Here is a 21,864-nt window from a genome sequence, read left to right as displayed (position 1 = left end):
TTAAATAATAGGTCACCTATAGCTTTCGCCAGGAGCCACGGCTGTGTTCAAAATGACATCAATGTTTTCAAAGTGCATTGCAAAGGGAGGGCAATTGTAAACATGAAGATTGCTAAAACTGAATTGTAAAAATACTTTAAAAGCAAAATACACCTGAGAGAGGTGACTTTAATGCTTTTTTATTTTTAATAATTCCAAGTTTAAATGTTAGAATGTTCTAAACAAATAGGGCATAGGGAGATAACTGGCCAGGAACTATGTTTCTATCTACAGCTCCAGAGATGTAGTTGCAAGTGTAAAAGTTTGCAAATGTTCGTTGGAACGATGGATTTGCAAAATGCCAAATCAACGAACTGTGTTTAAAACGATGGAACTTGTGATCTTAGTTGGCGAACGATGATATTCGGAAATGCACGCCTGGTCGAGAATGACACGAGAGTGAGCAAAAGAATTTTCATTTTCACTAAAAATCTCCTAATCCATCAAAGAGAGTATGTGGTGGTGGTGGAAGAGGAGTGACACGGTTCTCTGAGGCCTCTGGCCCCGGCGGGTTCCTGCTTTCCCCTCCCTGCCCCCTGCTGCTGCTGATGGCTCTGATAAAAAAGAAACTCAGAGGAGGCCATCACAATCTGTCAGCTCCCACAACATCAAACAACGGCCAGGTCTCACTGAACAGTTTCCAGGAAAAGATGCTGAAAAATAATACAGACTAGGGGCTTCCTACATGAGCTCTAGACTTACAACTGAAGGGACAGACTCTCTAGACACCCCCAAAAATTGCAACATGATACCAAATGAGTAACACAATGTGATCACTTACAGAGTAAAAATATGATACTGATAATGGATGCTTATTACTCCATCAATAAATCGCCTCTAAGAAAACATTTCCTGTCTATGATGTAATGCCACAAGTGGCCTGTTAGCATGAAGTCATTTAATCATTTGCTAATGTGATATCTTCATGATTAAGAGTTGATGTCTTACTTGCAGGTGTGGTTCCAAAACCGCAGAGCCAAGTGGCGGAAAAGAGAGCGTTTCGGACAGATGCAGCAGGTCCGGACACATTTCTCCACGGCCTATGAACTCCCACTTCTCACTCGACCTGAGAACTACGCTCAGGTATAGTGCTGTCTTCACTTTAGCATAGGCTGAAAATCAAAGAAATATCAGTAATGAATAATAAGAACAATTAATCCTGATAAAAGGTGCAAAACGTCTAAGTACCGTGTGAAATTTTTTATTCATTATTCTCAGGTTTCTGAGTGTAAATTCGTCTTTTGGATGAGACGTTAAACCGAGGTCCTGACTCTCTGTGGTCATTAAAAATCCCATGGCAGTTCTCGTAAAGAGTAGTGGTGTAACCCCGGTGTCCTGGCCAAATTCCTTACCCGCCATGGCCTCCCAATCATCCCCATCTACCGATATAGCTTGTGTGTGGTGTGTTATGTGCAATGGCGCTGTTGTCCTGTGGCTACCGTTGCATCATTCAATTGGATGCTACACACTGGTGCTGGTGTTGAGAGACCCCCCTCGTGATTGTGAAGCATTTTGGGTGTATGGCCATACACAATAAATGCACTATATAAATACACACATTACATTACAGTAATTTTCTTTTTATGGTAAAGAATAGGTCCTTTTAAGTGAAGTTGTACAAACTAATTTCGAGAGCATGTAATATCATTGATCATGGCTGGCCTCTCATCCGTAATCAGCAATAATCCAATCAGATTGATTCAAGCCAACAATAAATTGACCGATTTCGCCCCACTACTTTTTCTTCGTTTTGGAATAATCCCCCCTTCCACCCCATCTCCCCTTTTTCCTTCCTTTACCAGGGGGAGCTCTCGAGACCTACCTGATCTCGGAACCCCTTATTAAACATGCAGGAGCCCTGGGCTCAATTATCTGCAAGCTCAGGGTTCTCTCCCAGGACAGCAAGCCAAACCTGATAATAGCGTCAAGCAATATCTAAGTGTGAACTCTTGAAGTGCCTTTAAAGTGAAATAACTGATCATAAACACTGTAGGCTAAGAAAAATGCACATTTTAGAAGTATATTTCAGATACCACTTAAGAATTCTTTAACATTTTCAAACCAGAACAAGGGTGATCAAAATTTGAGCCATTCTGTTTTATAAAGAATTATTTGAGGCATCATTTGGGACTTGCACTCGGGTCATCTTAAGGGTATCCATGCTATCAGCTCTGACAACATTTGAATTGTCATTTTAGTTTCCTATTATTTGAGAATTTCAAACAATCAAAAAGCAGATCATAGTATCACAGACAATTTTGGGACCTTAAAAAGCACAATAAGGAGGTCATGTCAGACGAGGGCTGTGGCCGAAGACGACACGCCTTCACAAGTGAGCCAAAGAATCTCCTGGATTTATTATGAATATGTGGCCGGGTCGAAGGGCAGGGGTGGCTCTTTGGGGAGCGCGCCTGCAGCTGTGGAATGCTGCATTGCTCACATCTGGGGCATCTCCCTGAGAGGGCTTTCATCTCCCTCCACAGCCCTCCCTCAGACCCCCTCCTCCCCAGTCCCAGAGCAGAACACGGGCCTATCAATTCACTCTCCGCTCAGCAGAGGAGGTTACTCTGGGTGTTGAAGGAGCATACAGAGACAGAGGCATTCCTCCTCCGCACTAGGCAGGCAGCTCCCACTCAGTACGAGACCAGATGAATGCCTCACAGCTCCTGATAAATCTCCAGGTCGAGTACCACTGAGGATTCTGCACCTTCGCCAATGCAATATTTCAAAACAAGCCAAGTCGGATTTGATAAATGCTCTCATGAATACAAGTTACTTTCATGTTATTGTTGCTGAAATTGCAGAACATAACACACTATACCCTAACCTTCTGCATTGGCCTTTGTTGCAGATTCAGAACCCTTCTTGGATAGGCGGCAGCAGTGCAGCATCTCCTGTGCCTGGCTGCGTCGTACCATGTGACTCAGTCACTTCCTGCATGCCACCTCATCCACATGCTGCTAGCGGAGTGTCTGACTTCTTGGGTGTGCCCAGTCCTGGAGGCCACATGGGACAGACACATATGGGCAGCTTATTTGGGAGTCCAGGCATGGGTACTGGCATTAATGGGTACGACTTAAACATGGACCCCGACCGGAAATCCTCCAGCATTGCAGCACTGCGAATGAAAGCTAAAGAACACAGTGCAGCCATCTCTTGGGCTACATGACTCCCCCAACATCAAGACGCTATCTCTGAAGTCCCTCAACAAATAAGAGGAGAAGCAAATGTGAACTTCAGTTAGCCACCAAAGCATGACCTGGGAACAAGGAGTGTGTGGATTGATAAAGACAATGAAGGGTAATACAAAAAACCATGAGATTTATTTCAATCTGAAGTCTAGAGAGACAAGGGAAAATCAGAGATCATAAAACTGAGAATGTTCTGGCTTTAAAACAAGAAAGAAATACAAGAAAGAAGACAGAAACTTGACATTTGAATGCATCAAAGAATTACACTAGAATGAGAAAAAACAAACACACTGCACTTATCCGCCACTAGTGTCCCATTTGTAAACACACATAAATTTATCTCAGAGCATCTGGCTTTGGGCTCAGCAATATCAAAACCTGTTAAATTCTTGTTCTGTCACAGACTCCTTCTTCCAAACATGCCATTTCTGCCTTGACAGTTCAATAAGATTCACAATACAGAGTTTCTCACAATCTTATTGTAGCCTATATATATCCAAACAGCTAACTAGACAACTACAGAAGGCTTCCTCTTTCCTCGACGAATTGTATCTCTGGTACAAGTGCCTAACAAGTGCCTTAAGACAGTGCAAACCCAATATTACACAAATACCAAAAGATTAAGAGTTGCGATTGTCGGTCCACAATGCACTCCATCTCTTATCATTTCTCTTTCAATTTTACTGCAAGAAAGAGTTGATCTAAAGCCTTTTGGCAAGATACAGATCCATCATAGCAGCTGCCAATTTGAAAGTCAAACATCACTATGAACTACAATCTCCAACGTGTAAAGAATTCAAAATGATTTGAGGAATTGGTTTGTGTTCCGATCGCAATATCTTTGCATCTTTTCAGCAAATGCTAGTTCTGTAGCCACCCTGGCCTGAATCTCTCCGTCCAGGCTATCTGAAATGTACAGTGTTGGGGCTGCCTGAAATTTGAGCCATGCTTCATTAATTTATTGGCAGTACTTCTCATTTCGCCATCTTAAATAAAACTATCAACTTGCCAATCTGCGCCTCATCCACTACCACTATGATTGGGTGGAAGCAATACTAAGCTCTGGCATGTAATCACTGACGCTGCCATCCACTAAGGTGATGGAAATAGAAAGCGAGCCCCATTTCAAGGTACTACAAGTTTTCTGATTTTCCCAGAGTCAGATTTAGATCAGGTAAAACAAAGCTGTTTGAAATCTTCAGCGGAATCTGATACGTTCTGCCCCTTGGAGAAGCCATTTCTAATTTGTAAATGAGAACCACGTTTCCTTTCCTTCGCTCTGCTGTGCAGCGTATCTGGATCCCCGGAGATATGTATATATGCACACAACTTTTTTATTATAATACCAGAGCAGTGACTTACCTGGTTGAGGAGGGGGGGGGGTCACAACATCGAACAAGTTTCATATCAAGTTTGTTTTAAGAATGACAGAAAACTAGACTTCTATTACATACTGTTAATACAGTTAGAGTATATGTTACGTTACTTCTAACAATGCGTTAGAGTTTTAATGGTGAGGTTATATGATATCTAAAGTATACAGGCTACCTGTAGTTTGAGCCATGCCTCATTAATTTTTGCTGAAGTCCTCACTGCATCACATAACTGAGCATCTCATCCCTCAACCCATCAAATGCACTTCCTGAAAAAAATCATAGATAATGTTAATGTGATTTCCATTAAGACTAATGTTTCAGATCAAGGATAACTACAATGATAATAAAAATTAAAATCATTCTAAATTTAAAAATAGAAATAATAAATGAATAACTTTCAAATTATCTCCAGCTAATAAATTGAATAAACTCTGACATTATAATCCAATCCATCCTGCTTGAAAAAGCTAAAGCATTAAAAATAGTGGTCAAAATCACAACAGACCTTATTGTGCATTGGTGAGGATTCCAAGCCTGCTCCAGCACACTTACCTGTAGGTTTTAAATAAGCCTGAAGGACTTAATTAGTTTGATCAGGAGTGTTTAATTAGGGTTCAATCTAAACGATGTAGATCTGCGGCCATCCAGGAACTGCAATTGACACCTGTGACTTAATGCTAAACATTGAATACTAATGGTAAACTTAGCATTCCTTAAACCTTGAAACTACCATTCGTTACTAAAGCAGGCCCAACCTGTAGATTCCCATCCACCAGAGTGACAGTTCAACCTCCAGCCCTTATTGACCGCTATGAAGAGTTCTGCCAGTGCATAGATTTGGCCTTTAAGAGGTTAGTGAGAGAGTGAAGTGACTATAGTGTTCCGGTGTTCTGGGAAAGGACAATCCACACAGCTGTGTGCAAAGTAAATGCAAAACAAACATGCCTTGCTCATGCTTCCCTTCAGCTGTCATGGCTCTTCTTTCAAAGCCCCTTGCTGAACAGCGACGGCCTGCTACTTCAGCCAAAGCATCAGTCCTCAGCGACTCAGTGAGTCAATGCACACCCGTGCTCTCAGGCAGCCTTTTTAATTAACACAGAGACATCTGTGGAGAGGGATTCTGTGACAGAACAGAGCAGCCTGGGCTCCATGTTTGCCTATCTATAACTATAGTGGAGCCATCAGGGGCATCAGCGAAGCTCAGGTCAACACTATCATTAGTTTGTGTAGAACCAGCACATATACACACATACCATTAAATGAGCTAATCTGCATATCACCCAGGTCATCACATTTGCTTTTAAATCTCTTGTATTTCATTCAAAGGTAATTAAATGTAAAATAGTCAGGATTGTAAAGTGCCATAAGAAAATGGTAATTGCCAAACGGTACCTTGAAGATGCCTATGAGTTACAGAGACGCTTAAGTCTCTGTTCCATCTCTCAAAACTTATACTACTGAAGAAGGCATATCCAAGTACTACAATAATATAATGCTTTGTTTTGCGTGTGGTTGCATGTACGGTTTTCTTTGGATTCCTTTCTTGCATAAAAAAAAACCCTTGGAGTTCTTTTGTAAAAAAAAAAAAAACCTTATTAGAAATATATTATTTTATGTGTGACTGAGGGTTCTTGCTTTTGTTGTATTGTGGGTCTGGGGTTAAAATGCGAAACTTTTTTGATTTGTGGGTATGTAAATGAACCTAAAATAGATGTGATGGCTTAAAGCTAAACAAGGCTTTTGAATTGTTTTAAATAATAATTTACTTTCAAGCTTGTTTATGTTCTATATATATTGTGTGATTTACAACCGTAAGTTATTGCACTTACAATTTTATTGTTTGAATTGCTTTGAGAACATCAGAACTGAGTGGAATATCACTATAAAATGTATGCACTCATTTGGCTGATCAAGAACTCTGAGAACATAAGGATAAAGGAAATTAAATGGGGGTGGTGAAATGTTGTGGGTTAGCTTTTTTCAGATTTGTTTCACCTCTGTAAAACAAGCTGTAGTTTTTTTATTTGCTCCAAAGACAATAAAAAAGCAGCAACATTTCTTGAAAACTGACAGAAAATGTTCTCAGAGTCTGATATAACTTGAAATAAAGTTATACTAAAAACGTAAAGTTCCAATTGGCTAAAGATTGTGCTTTTAACTAGGATTCCCCACTAATGGGTTAAAAAAATATCTAAAGTTACTAGCTCGATACAGGTGCTGGGTATTCTACTATGAATGTTTCATTTAATTTCATTCATGACATTTTCTGTGTGCTCATTTTTGTTTGTTTCTCTAAATCCAAATGAATAAAAAAATGAAAAAACTAAATCATACGAAACATTCCTGTGCATTATTTTAGTAGCTACATTTTCATAAATTGCAATTAATTAAAATTAGACTGAATGCAGCTTGTGCTTTATATAAAAAGTGAAACCCAAAAAGTGATTGATTTGCCTTTACAGAATACCTCAATTTCATGCTCAGCTCAGAGATTAGAGCTCCATTTCATATACATTCTGTATTATTGATTGCTGTACTTCTATAACAGCTCCTAAAGCTGTATAAAACACAAGCTGCAGATAATCTGACTCTCAGTGTGCAATTGGTTATTCAGTGACATTTCCAATACTTAACATGTTGCTGAAACTTCCTTACCATATTTTCACTCTCTTCACGCAGGAAGTCAGAACAGAAATAGATTTCTCTTCACAAGTTCACTCCCCATGGAGATGAAATGAATTTATCTCAGACGCGCAGGCTCCCGAACCTAAATCACTCAAAAGAGCTCAGACATCTGCTTCTGGGCCCAGACAACAGAGGCAGCTGGAAAAAAAGAAGACAATTCATCCAAACTATGCTAAGTCAACATACCTTCGAGTTAGGGATGAGCATGAGAACTTCAACACTCGGAAGTGACACAGAGACATGAAAACTTCATAATATTTCTCACCAATCAAATTCCAGTGTGAATTTTTAATTCTATTACGTTTTAGACTATAGAAAAGGACGATTATTTGTGTAACCCAGGTGAAGTGTTACTTGTTGAAACCAAATTAAGGATACTTTTAAGTAATCCTAACCATTTCAACTTGGCTTATAGTCTTAAAAATCCAATACTCACATTGTGAGACGCTGCAAACTAAGTAAAGCCATTAAGTAGTCCATTTAAAAAAGTACTTAAACAATATACACATCCATGCTTTGTATATTTCAGTGTTACACACTCTGTTTATTACATATAATACATCTTACTATAAAAAACAAACAAACAAAAAACAAATCAAAAGAAGAAACCGAGAAACTAAAATGAAATGAAACTAAAAATCCTGCGGTATATGACCAGCTGTACAGCACATTATTCTGCAAATGGTGTATTTTAACATCTATTAATACGCAAATATGCTTTAATAAAGGAAAAACATAATAGTGAACATTTATATAAAATACTTTTTCTTTTCTCCAGCAACATTCAAAAAGTCAGCAACTGAATATAAAATGAAATGTCAAACTGATAGAACTCAAAGTGTAATATTAAAATCAGTGACTGTGCAAAACAATATCTCATGTACAAACTAATTCCGACATCTCAGATATTCAGTTCGAGTTATGCTACAATTTGATCAGCATGATGCATATCTTTAAAATAAAAAAAGTTAAACGTAAATTACATTAATACATATTCTCCACTGTTAACCAGTGGATTGTGATACACCTCAGAGTGTTCACTTTTCTCACACAGATACACAGGTGTCAGCCACAAGGAAGGTTTCGGCTTGTGACCCGTCCTCATAGAAATCGTCCACTGCTTTGATGCATCGCACTGTTCCAGCAACTGTCCTCAAGAGTAAAAACATAATAAGTTATACAGTGTGTCAGTTCCCATCACAAAACAGTGGAACAACACTCCTCCAGAGTCATTAGGTCAGATAAGGAACATAAAGAGAAATCCCGGAGTGCCCGTAGCCTGTCTGAGAGAAAAAAATAAGTGGTGGGAAAGAGTCGCTGTGGTAGTGTCACAGACTGCCAATGTTGGGGAAACTTTTGAGCTTCTCTGGGAAGTCGTCTTTGTAGAGCACTGGATCAGCACGGTGCTCAACAACCTTCAGAGGCATGGTGCCGAACACAGAGGCGAACTTGTTTATGCACTCAGACCTGGAAAGGAAGAAGAAAGAGGCTGAGGAATAGGGCAATGTGGATAATCCTGCTGATGTCGGAAAATTTGCCTTCTGTTGAAAAAAGAATTGATAATGAGACTTCTGTACAGTCGTCTGAACCATAAGATACAGTTGAAGGCAAAATTATTATTTTAATTATTTTAAAAATATTTCCCAAGTGCTGTTTAATGGAGTACAGACTTTATTGACACATTTTTAAACATAATAGTTTTAATAACTAATTTCTTTTGTCTTTGCCATGATGACATCAAGTGCATAATAAGGGTTTCTGCAGGTTTCAGAGTCAAACTCAAGACTTTAGGATCTTCATTATAGACCATAATGAATGGAATTTTAGACTTATACAGGACTTTTTTTATATTATACTATATTATAATTAGTTATTTATAGGGCCAGACAGAATCTGCAGACATTTTTTGCTATTTCTGCTGAGAATTTTGTAAAAAATCTGCGGATTTATGCAAAATGATTTTGGGAGTATCATAACTAAAAGCTTAATATATGAAATAAAAAATAATACCTTTTTAACTTTTAACGTTTACAGTACAAATCCATATAGATCCACTTATTTGGTAAACAAAGCAAGTCTCTCCTTTAATATATCTACTAAAAGACAGAAATTACTACTTTACAAACTGTATTGTAAATAAATCATATGAACATTTTCATATTCCTAATAATATTACTGAAATGATCATAAAAACTGAATAAATATAAATTTACAAACATTTATACAAGTAAATAAATAGACTCAATGATGGGCAAAAAAACTGCGGAAATCTGTGGATTTCTGTGTGCGTAGATTCACTGTGGGTCAAGTTATTTTTTTAGCCATATACTTTAAATAAATTGTCAAAACAAGCAATCCCGAGTTGTATGCATACACATTTTTCAACTTCTCTTAAAAAAAACCACACTTTAAAAACTAATAAACTAAATGTACGCACAAGAGTCTGTCCAGGTCAGCGTCCTCACCATATATGGACTATAAATTCATGGAGAACTTAAGCAAATATTATTGTAAGGACCATAAATAAACAGTATTGGTAAATAGAGTTATAAATAGAGTTTTTGTAATAATTCTATTTTGATGTATTGTAGGTGATTGGATGCGTGTTGGCCCGATTGGGTAGCTTTACATGGGCATAGGAAAATTAAGACCTGTTTACAATTAATGATCACCTACAAGGCTTTTTAAGGCCTACAAAAAATTTTTTTAGGCCGTTTTTGAAATTTAACCCTTTGACTGCCCCTCCACCTAATGGTTGACCAGGTTTTCACTGTTTCAAATAATGACTGTTAAAGTCGTTTAAAGAATGACTGTTTTAAATAATGACTTACACACACAGCATTGTTGGTTAACAAAAAAAAAAAAAAAAAAAAAAAAATCAAATCCTGTTGCACTACTACACTGGATTTTTGTTTTATTGTAAAAAAAAACAACAACAACAACAACAACAACAAAAAGCATGCTAAATGAGAATCTGAAATATTTTATGGCAATACTTCTTCAAAAAATAAACATGATTTAGTATTCAAAAATGTTTTATTTGGAATATTTTCAGATTTTTCTTAGTATATGTATTATTTCTGGTACTTTTACTATAAACCGACAAATAAACCATTTGGTAGAGGCTGATATTTTAGAAAATATGGGATGTGTTAGCAACATTAAGAGTTAAGAAATGCAATCCAAACATTTTTTTTTTTGGTGGGGTGGTTAAAGGGTTAAGACATTTTAAGACTTTTTAGGACCCCGCGAGAACCCTGATAATATTTTACAAGACACTAGCATTCAGCTTAAAGTGCTATTTTAATGTTTAACTATGTTAATTAGGCAATTTACTGGACAACAATGATTTGGATTGTAGCCAATCGAAAAATAAAATAAAATAAAATAAAAAATTATATATATTTTTAATGAATTAAAAATGGTTATTATTCAATTCAAACTAATATAAATAAGACTTTCTACAGAAGAAAACACATTATGGAAAACATGAAGAAAATGAAAAACAGTACTTGGGAGATTTTAAAAAAGAATGAAAATTTCACAGGAGGGCTAATAATTTTGCCTTCAATTATACCTGCAGAGTTTAAAACAAACCGTTTTTTGTTTTTAAAATACATAGCATTCCCAAGACTCTCCACTTATGACAGGAAATGTATCGAGAAGCATAACCAGAGGCAGGAACCCCTTCATCAATCTAAACAAGTGTGACCCTTGGAGAGGTTCAGGAGTCAGTGGAGCCTCTGATTGGCTGCTACCACTCCATATTCACTTCAAGGTCAAACATTCTCTCGCAGGCTCAAAAACACTGAGTAGAAGAATGAAACCAATCATCAAGACTGATTATGCTTCAGCGGATGAGGAAACGGTTGTGATTTTCAAGGAAAATCAATTCAAGCCTTTCCAATACATGCTTAGCCTGGTTCATACTTGAATTGAAACAGAATGAATTAATGATATGCGGTCAACCTCTGACAGAGAGGAAAGTCACAGTTCTTTGAGAAGGAACAATTCTTAAGGTCCAGTGAATTTAAAAGTCTTGATCTAAGAGCACAGGAAAGTATCTCCTGCGCTACAATGAGCCAATGCTGGAAAAAACACAATGTATTTCAGATGTCAACGAAAGGAAATCCATGTATACTGTATGTTATACTGTACCTCTCCACCATGTGTGTCTGGTCCAAAGACAATCCATCAATTGCTGTGCACTCCGGGCACTTGAATTTTTTCCGAGGTGTAACCTATAGAAAGACAAAATTGCAACTGTTAGCTTTACTGTGAAGTTGCTGCATTTAAATTAACTGTCATGCAACATCAAAAGACTAATCTAATAGTGAAAATGGATTTAGCTTTCAATTAACAAACATTTAATAAATAAATAAGAACATTCTCATCCTCAAAACAGTCCAGTGGTTCAATGATGATGTTGTGAAGCTATGAGAATACTTCTGTGTGCACACAAAAATATGCATGATCTCATCTGCGTTTGCGGTTAGCCTGCATGTCTACTTCCGGTGCAGCATGACGATCACTGTAAGCGGATGGTGCTGGAGAGGATGATAGGTTACAAGGTTTCTTCGGATTACCGTTAAGGACTTTAATCGAATAATGAGACAGAGAGATGTCACACCAAACAGCAAAGAAGAAAAGAGATTCAAATTCTACATTTCAAGTTACATCGATCATTTTGAAGGCGAGTATTATCATGCTATTTACATGAATAGCAATTAAACACTATTCGTGTCTGTTTCTCACAGTTCATACCGGTTTTTATGTTATGTTTTATTTTCCTGTATCATTTTATTTACTATGTATCTATTTACATACGTGTACATTGTGTCCTTAATGTCCATAACTATAAGTGTTTCTAACAATAGGTTTTTTCTCAATTTCCTGTAAGGGTGGAGTGACAGGAGAGATCAGAATGACGTGTTTCAGGTCGATGAGAAACTCAGAGTTCGTGCATAGAGTCCATTCAGTGGCTTACTCTCTTCACTGTGCTCTGTTAGTGCGTCGAGCAGCTGAGGTATACCCCGGATGCACTCACACTTTGTCTTAAAGAAAGCAGCATGTGGGCATCTGGATTATAGATCAGCACAGTGCTCTTGTTAATGCATGCCCTGAACTGACACTGAAGAGACAAAAAAAAGACAAGTCGTTATTTTTGTTTTTTGTGCACACAAATAGCTTAATAACACTCAAGACACAAAACATGTATTAACGTTTTTGGTATCTTTATGGACTTTGAATGTTTTGCAAGCCTTGCTCTATATGGAGAGCCCTCGGATTTCATCAAAAATATCTTATTTTGTGTTCTAAAAATTAATGAATATCTTGGTGGTTTGGAACAGCATGATGCTAAATCAGAGCCCATCACACCTGTCCTCAGGTCTTTACAATGGCTCCCAGTACCATTCAGAATAGATTTTAAAGTATTAATACTTGTCTATAAATACCTAAATGGCCTAGGACCTCAATACATTACAGATATGCTCACTGAATACAAATCTAACTCAGATCTTTAGGATCACATAAACTAGAAATTCCAAGAGTTCAGTCAAAGCAGGCTGAATCCGTCTTCAACTACTACACCCCTCGCTGCTGGAATCAGCTTCCAGAAATGATCAGATGTGCTCCAACATAAGGCACATTCAAATCAAGACTGAAAACACATCTGTTTAGCTGTGCCTCCACTGAATGAGCACTGTGCAACATCCGAGAGATCGCACTTATGTTTTTCTCTTCTTTTTCATTCTTTTATAACCTGTTTTAACACATAACCAGTTTTTAATCATTTTTATTATTTGTTTTTATTTTTCTAATACTTGTCTAATTTTTTCCTGTTTATGTAAAGCACTTTGAATTGCCACTGTGTATGAAATGTGCTATATAAATACACTTGCCTTGCCCAAGTTGTGGCAGAATTGTAATGTTTAAGTCATGCTACGCAGATTTCCTTCTAGTGGTATGCAGAGGAATCACTGAATTAAAAAAAAGTTAAACACATACAATCACACCAGTGTGATTAGAATGTTTGGCGAATCTCGGCATCAGCTGCTAAAATTAAATCTGCTTCCCGCAATGGCTCGAGCTGAGACAGACAAAGAGCTAGTCTGGTGCGGTGCTTATGGAAAAAAATTATCAAAAAAACGATAAAATCAGGGGTGCACATAAATGGTCTGCATAAGCAATTAAAATAAAAGTTGTGGGCCAGATACCTGCCAGAGAGGCGCTTTTGCAGACTAGCTCTGTTGGCGTTTCAGTTACTGCAAACTTAGGAATTTCCCCATTCTTCATCATTAGTAAGATAATTATTACAAATGTGTTAAAACGTGTGTTTTTAGCAGTGTAAAATAATGTGTTTTCATTATATAAAACATATGCTATTTGTGTTGTAAATAGTTGTGCCAGGGGCTTTGGATTTAGATAATGTTACGGTTGAATTAATTCGGATGTGGACATAGAACATAGGCTCATGCAACTGCCATGCTTGAAGCTTTGAGGAAGAATTGTTAATGTTCAAACTGTATTTAAACATATTTTTAAAGTGGCTGACAATAATAGATATTCTTATTAGGAATAAAACTGCCTGTTTTTTAACTGTGCAGGAGCTGAATAATAATATAATTATAGGCCTACTGTACCACTAACATTTTATGTATCTATGTATGCTGGTCATTATGGTGGTACTTGGAGAAACAAATATTTTCTTTATATATGGTACTTGGTGTAAAAAGTTGCATATGAAGATTATATGATACCTCATATACACTATTAGAAATATAAAATGGTAGATGCACATTTACCACCACAGGATTTATCTCCAATTGTTTATTTTGACAATATTCCCATTCTTGTTTTCTTGAAATGGTTAAGGGCTTGACATGCAAAAGGTAGTTTTTTTTGTTGGTTTGCAACCGTTTGATGCTCTTTAACATGCTGTGGAAGTTTGGAGGTGTGTAACATACACGAATGTAGATAAGCTGTATAGCAACTGCCCCATCAACCATAAAAATGTCCATAAAAATCTCATTTTTAAAATCGTACAGCTACTGTGCAACTACATAAAAGACTTAAAAATAGAGACTGTAATGTATTAAATATGCACACAACTACATTTATCTTATTAGAGTATTAATGTAAAAAACATTATTAATCTGTTATTAATGTCTTAATTACTGAACACACTCTTAAATAAACATAACTATCAAAAATGAAGACATGTATATCTTTACAAAGCAGACTATCTTAAAACTCAACCAAGTGTTATCTATTCTTATCTGAAGGCTGTCATAAAACACAAAATTGTCCGACTTACATGTGCCCGTAGCTCCCAATTTAAGGTTGAGAAATCATGACACACTTCTCATATTAAAAAACAACAAAATCTGACACAACATTGATAAGGCTGTTTAATAATGAGCTGGAACTGCAGCAATGGGCCTCTCTGAAGTGTGTGTGTGTGTCTGAGAGCTGAGTGGGAGGAGATGACTTGATGACAGGTCATATAAGTCAGATGTAATGAGAGAGCAGTCCATGCCCGTGGCCTAGCTAAATGACCGTATCTGCCTTGCTCATTAGACGAATGATGTACGACCCTTCTGCCCCATCCCTCCTTCAACACACACACATACACACACTTGACTGACACTCTCCACAGTGAGAGCACTAGGAGGTGTGTGTGATGTGGGGATGTGGAGGAGAGAGGGGAGAAGGTTCACAGCGTAACTGACGGCAGAATGAATGTGCCCCAGTGAGCTTATGAAAACAGAGCGCACAGGAGAGAGGCAGACAGTGACACGCAGATAACAGAGGTTAAGGCCAGGCCTTTACAGGCCGAACAGCACCTGGACAGAGTCACTGTAGACCTAAGACTGTATAGGCTGGAGGGGGAGATGGGCGAAAGCTGATCAGAGACAGAGCACCAGGGCATGCTGTCAGGACGCCCACATTCTTTTAGGGAGCGCCCTCATTTATTTTTCATGACAATAAAAAGTATTGTCATGAAAAATAAATTTACACCATAAATTCCTTTATTATATACATTTTGATTTTGGCCTGTTTGTCAGTCTGTATGCTAAAATGGCTGTATTAATAATCTGCTGTATTAAAGGTGCAGTTGGTGATTGTCTTCAGAAAAATTTTTGTTGTGCTGGTTGAGAGTCCCTTTACATTCCAATAGTAATGATCAAAGTGACTGATCCAAATGTATTTTTATGTATTTTATATTCTGGGTAAGGCATAAGACAAAAAAAAAAAGTTAATCCAATTAAAATTTGTCGGGCCAATGATTCCCATAATTCTGATAAGTAGCCCAAACTGTCTCTCAACAAATGTAGATGTGTACAACTACGCACCCCTGTTCACGTAGATTTGCCGTTTGAGTGTGCACATGCCGCAGTCACATGGACACGAGTGACAGCGGTAAAACAAATGCAGAATCAAAAATTTGAAATCCTGAATGTATATTGGAGTTACTTTTGCACGCTGGAGGAAGGATGACACCATGGCTGAAGTATTTCTTTTAATCAGGTAATGTTATGTTTTAAAACTATTTTAGTCAAGCAAAGCTTTACTGAGGTGAAGTTGGTTTTTCATTCACATTGGTTCATTTTTAAACAATGACAACCTGTGACGTGCTACCTATATTGTTTACTATGCTACTTTCAATATTCAGTCTGAAATAGCATGCAAGTATGGCTTGGTAATAAGTGTAACTCCTGCATGCCGCCGGCCAACCACTAAGCATACAGTAGTCACTTTAGGACAGCGTGTGAGAGAGTGAGACCAACGATCCTTGCATGCATGTAATATTGCACATTATGATGACTTTTGCTTGCTACACAACTGAAAATGTGCTAGACATAATATAGTTTTTCGTTTAAAATTGTAGTATTTTAAAGTACTATTAAGTTTTCTAACTGGTGAATGGCATGATCTAGTGGGTCTCTGTCATCTTTAATGTGAGCGTTCGTGATTTCAGGAGGCATGGCTTTGGACAGCAGGGGAGAGATTGTAATGCTAACCGGATAGCATTTAGGCAGATCACCTACTGCACCTTTAACACCAGATTAATGCGTTCCTGTGTTAATATTTCATGCTGGTGCTAGACTACAGGCCAATCAAAAAGCACTGTCCCGAAATAAAAGTAATAATAATAATATATTTTATATTGTTGTGAAGTTGATCTCCAAGTTAAATGTGATGGGATTTGGTTTCTTTACTGTAAAAACATAAAGGCACCAGAATCCAAAAGTTTAGGGCAAAAAAATATTCGTTTTAAAAGAAACAAACTTGCTGAACTTTATTATATAGCACTTTTTAGTATATAGTACTTGTATAGTACCATACTTAAAATATATGTATTTGCTGAACTAAGGACACATATATACGACAAAAGATTTACATTTAAAATTTAGTAAATGCAGAACCTTCTATTCAAATAATGAAAAAATAATCCTGATTTTACCAAAAATTTAACTGTTTACAACATGAATAAAAAAATTAAGTCAGGAAGTCAGAACGATGAAGTCATCACTGGAATTATTACAAATTTTGAAGCATATTACCATAGAAAAAAAAGCTGTTTTACATAATATTCTTTTATTTTCTATATATTTTATTTAAATTTTTGAATAAAAAAAAGCCTTAGCGACAACAAGACATGTCTTTTAACAATATTTGTAAAATTCATATCAACCCCAAACTATTTAGTCATTTAGCAGACGCTTTTTGGGAGGCTACTGAATGGTAGTATATGCGAAAGTAACATTAAGATGTTTAGTTTTTAATATTTGTTTTATGTGGGTGGACTAAAGGAGCAAGTTTGTGTCACTAAAAATAAAAAGGTCAGCAAGAAACATCTTGTCCTTAGATTACACTTACATTTTACATTTAGCTGACACTTTTGTCCAACGCGACTTACAATTGAGGAAGCGTTCAGCAATTAAACAAGAAGAGGCAATACACACAAGAAGTGCTAATTATACAAAGGAACTGTTTGTGCTCAGAGAATTAAGTGCTAGAGTAAAGAAGGAGTGTTTTTTTATACAGAGAGAAGTGTGTTTCAACATGTGGTTTATCATACCCACTCACCTGTGTGAATCATGTCATAAATGCACATTTTATTTATTTTTTAGATTCCCTGTAGACCCAAAATAAACAGGTACTATCAGAACAAAGCTGACTGTATCATACTTTAAGTTTATGTTACCTTTATTGGTGCTTTGCCAGTGATGTTGGCCACAAGGAAGTTCATAGCAATATCCTCACAGTTCATGTGAGCATCCACCCAGTTCTTGATGTCTCCAGGCATTTTATAGGTGTAGAGATAGTTGAAGTACTGGAAAAAACAATAAACTAGTGATTAAATGTTTCCGACAAAAAAAGGAACATAAAATCGGCAATTTACTGAAAATAATCTGAAAACTTTAAATCTTAATGAGGGTTTAAAATTGCAAAAGGAGGATAGGGCATTAATAAAATAATTTTGGAAAAATTGCAAATGTGATAATGTAGTCTATGATGGATTTATACTGTACCTTATGGTAGAAAGCAGCACCAGTCAAGACCATGGATACTTCATTAGTCCACTCAGATTCGTATTTCCACTTGCCCATTTCATGGTCCCATAAATGGAGCCGACCAGGATATCCAACCAGCCTGTCAGGGAACTCACGCCATACCTACAAAAAGAGACACAGATCCTATATAAGACATAACATAAAAGCATCACAAATGCTAGGACTATAAAGAATCATCAATTAGAGTCAACTCAAATAAAACTGATTTCAAAGAATGCTAAACCTTGCATATCAAGGGTTAAATCAACAAAGTTTAGGTCTAATGGTTTGTTAATCCCAAAAAATGACAGGCAGGCCTAACAGGATGTGATGAAGCAATCCTCGAATGTCATTCCCGAGTGGTATAAGCAGCTAGTGTTTTAGCCAGGCAGCCATGACTAAAGCTGTCTTCCATTTCATACAATTATCCATAAATTACACTTCATTCTCTCAATAGTGTATAAACGCCTGCAGGTGAGTTGAAGGCAAGCCTATAGCCATGGACAGCATAGCTTGTCCTGTCGTCCTTCACATATTAAAAAAACTTCAACTATAAATATGGAGACATCAACTGTAAGGAATGCTTTGAGATGCCGAACGTAGACTTAGGCAATAGAGTTGAGTTCCAAAATCCTGCATTACATGTGTAAGCTCAACTTGAAGTAGGATTGACCCAAAAAAAGGAACCAAGATCATTTCTGATATATCATCCTATGCACGGGGAAGACCATTAATCCCAGTTGCTCCAGAATAATCCCCATTCAGTGAATGTGGCTAAAAAATGCTTCAATAGAATCTATTACACCATCAAGATAAAAGTTAGTCATCCAGAGCATCCTACATTACCATGTAAAAACGAATGAGAAATTTAGAAGGAATGTCTTTCTCTAAAACATACAGTAAGTGTGCTAATGTTTCTTGCAGTCTAGTCAATTTCAGTCATTTGTTTGCTTTGCTTTTCACAAACTACTTTTGCTCTATTAGAATTAGAGCTTTCTAAGTGATGGGGTCAGTAAAATATTTTTTTAAGAAGTTTCTTACATTTAACAGGTCAGGTTGTGAAACATGATTTCAATTTAAAACAATTCCTTTCTATTTTAATATATTTTACACTGTTATTTATTCCTCTAAAGCTGATTTTTCAGTTCCAGGTTTTAATAACTACATTTTCCTGCAGCCTCGTAATGCAATTAAAATAGAATTTTGCGATTAAACTTACCTGCATGTACACACAATACACAGATCAAACAAATCCATTTAAGCTCATAGTCATAGCATTTATATGAAAGTATGCCACAAAGAAAGAATATGGTTCAATGCTGCCTAGACATGTAATGTAACGTTGTGCTGTCAACATCACACTGAATAACTTTAAAATGCATAGAAATGTGTTTTGGTAAAAGGCAGGTAGATTAAAATAATACCCAATTAGATGTCATCTTTGCAAATAATAATAATAAAAATAACCTTATACAATCGATAATAATAAAAATTACTTTTGTGTTCTTAGGAAATATTCAGATTATTAAGAAGACTGCAAGCAAAGCAGAGTAAAAAGCTTTCTGTGTGCCATAAACATGTTGTGTACTGTGATGAAAGTTACACTAAATTAGGGGTGTGAACCTGCAAAGATCTCATGGTTCAGTTACAATTATCATGTCATCGATTCAGTTCAATTTGATATCTCAGTGCATCACGGTGCATTGACGATGCTTTCCATCCACAATTATATTTTTTCTTCACAACACAAGAAATTTAAAATACATTTATATTTGAACAGTATATTATTTCTAATACAATTTAGTCCTTTAATAAAAGCAGTTGGATATATTAACTGTACCTTTAACTTTACCTGCACTCTTTTTGAATGTACAATCATAGAAGACAACATCACTTTTATAGCAAATAAACTAATGTAAATATTATTCTGTTTGCTTTCGGAGCGTGTGTGTTCTTACATCTCTATGAGATATACACATATACAGAGATAGGCAAAAATACATCAAAATTTATTTTGAAATAAAATACCACATACCTACATTTTAAGTGCATCAAAATAACTTGCAAAATACAGCAGCAACAAAATGTATCAAAATAAAATACAGTATTTTTGTATTTTGAAAATACTACAAAATACTTTTACAAAATGACATCTCTTTGCAAACCTTCCATCAATAGGTCTATTCGATCAATCGCTTTTCTGCACCACATTCAGCTCTACTGTACATGAGGAGGTATTCATAAAAATCTAACTTGTATAGATTTTGTACAAATTTCAAAAAGAAAGTCCTGTCTTGAAGATGTTTAATCACAGTTAAAAAACATTTAATGGAGATAGTGAGTTATAGTACTATATATCTCTCTACTGTGAAAATCTATTGTCTTATATTCTAAAAGGGTGATATATGAAAATATTATTTAACATTTTTGTTCACATAATTTGTTACATAAATCTAGTTTTTGTTAATTTTGCTATTGTACTGTGCTATTCCAATTGTACTGTCCTATTCCAATATACAATGTGTTTATTTCAATACACAATGTAAAACATGATATCTGATTTTGTAGCCATAAAACGTGAATTGGAAGTTTTTGACCAGTCTGTAGACTGGAATATTATTAAATATTTTTGCCTCATACTCATTAGCTATGTAAAAGTTTATAATTAAGAACATATAAAGAGCACCTGATCAGATACTGGCATTTGAAACAGCCATTATTTGAACACAGGACTTTATGTTGTTTGCCTTATTTATATTTATATTTATATTTATATATATATATATATATACACATAAAAAATAATATTATAACCCATTAAATGTGCACATGTAAATATAATTGTTACTGTTGATCTTTCATAAATCATTCTAATGAATCAATTTGATGCTCAAAAATTATTTACTGAAACCTTTTAATGGGCTGCTTAATGTTTTTTGGGGAAAAACTAAGACTCTTTGATGAATAGACCAGTGTTTATTGGAAGTCATTTTTGAAGCAATTTAATGCATCCTCGGCAGAAAATGAGAGTATTAACTGCTTCCAAAAAGTGTTGTGTGTTATATTAGAGAACTGATTTGTGGTCTAATGGGGCTTTAAGACACAGGATTAATGTATTTAACTTACTTGAAGCAAATTGTCATAGCAAGCAGTATACAGTTTCACTACCTCATATCCAAACTGTAGCTCATCTGAGGTTAACATAATGATGTCATCGTCAATGGCCAGGACAGCTTCTGTCTCGATCTCATCAAATGGGAAGAAGCGATTGCTGAGCTTGTTTTCTTTGGTGCGGACCACTTTAAGAGGCACTGCGACTTTGGGCCACAGCGACTCTGTATCAAAGAAAGAAAGAAAACAGTGAGCTAATAATAATACACTGTCGGTTTCAGAGGAGATGAAAAACTATGAGAGATGGCAGCAACTGTGGAAAAGAGAGCGTGGGTGGATAAATCTAAACACATCACTGAGTAAAAGCACATATGAATCTGACCACACTAGCATTCTTCTCAGGGCAGAAGATACAACGCTCTTTATTTTCACTTGTGTAAGAGCTTGGGAGGAGTTCAGAGCACGCAGAAGACAGATGGCACGCACAGCGTCACCTAATAAAACTGAGGAGAGAGAGAGAGTCTACTGGAGATCAAACACAGAGACCCTAAGACTGAGAGTCAGCTATTATACCTCTACCCCAAAGCTGGGGTGTAGACCCTGGAAATCTCTAGAGATATGGAATGAGCTCATCTCTGTCAGGCCAAAGCAGTTCAGCCCACAGTGTTCTTCCACAAGATCACACAACAAACTATGATGGGGAAGAAATGAAAAGAAAAGTATTTCCTAACTGCCGGAAAATCTCCCCGGCCCCAGACAAAGGCTGAAAGAAGAGCCAGACCTTCACATGCAAGGAAACTGATACTGTCACCACATCCAAGCCTGGCACAGTGCGTTTAACTAAGATGAAAACAAACACAGACAAGTTGGGCTACAAAGACATGTAACACTGCAACAACC

The 21,864-nt window shown here is 36.5% G+C and overlaps 2 protein-coding genes across 2 annotated transcripts in view; one reads left to right on the top strand and one right to left on the bottom strand.

The window, feature by feature from the left end:
• The window catches only part of alx4a (ALX homeobox 4a), a 31,634-nt gene extending 24,690 nt beyond the window's left edge, over positions 1-6,944 (top strand). Inside the window, exons 3-4 of the mRNA XM_056461425.1 lie at positions 994-1,122; positions 2,891-6,944. Of these exons, the coding sequence (XP_056317400.1) occupies positions 994-1,122; positions 2,891-3,208 (447 nt within the window). The 3' untranslated portion in view covers positions 3,209-6,944. The remainder of the gene's footprint in view (positions 1-993; positions 1,123-2,890) is intronic.
• An 862-nt stretch (positions 6,945-7,806) lies between these two features.
• The window catches only part of ext2 (exostosin glycosyltransferase 2), a 46,092-nt gene continuing 32,034 nt past the window's right edge, over positions 7,807-21,864 (bottom strand). Inside the window, exons 11-15 of the mRNA XM_056461424.1 lie at positions 21,022-21,188; positions 17,833-17,976; positions 17,505-17,633; positions 11,450-11,532; positions 7,807-8,758 (exon numbers count right to left, since the gene is read on the bottom strand). Coding sequence (XP_056317399.1) covers positions 8,620-8,758; positions 11,450-11,532; positions 17,505-17,633; positions 17,833-17,976; positions 21,022-21,188 — 662 coding nt within the window. The 3' untranslated portion in view covers positions 7,807-8,619. The remainder of the gene's footprint in view (positions 8,759-11,449; positions 11,533-17,504; positions 17,634-17,832; positions 17,977-21,021; positions 21,189-21,864) is intronic.

The sequence above is a fragment of the Danio aesculapii genome, chromosome 7 (assembly GCF_903798145.1).
Source record: "Danio aesculapii chromosome 7, fDanAes4.1, whole genome shotgun sequence".
Lineage (NCBI taxonomy): Eukaryota > Metazoa > Chordata > Actinopteri > Cypriniformes > Danionidae > Danio > Danio aesculapii.
Note: the sequence above shows the minus strand (reverse complement) of the source record. Positions and strands in the feature narration are given on the sequence as shown.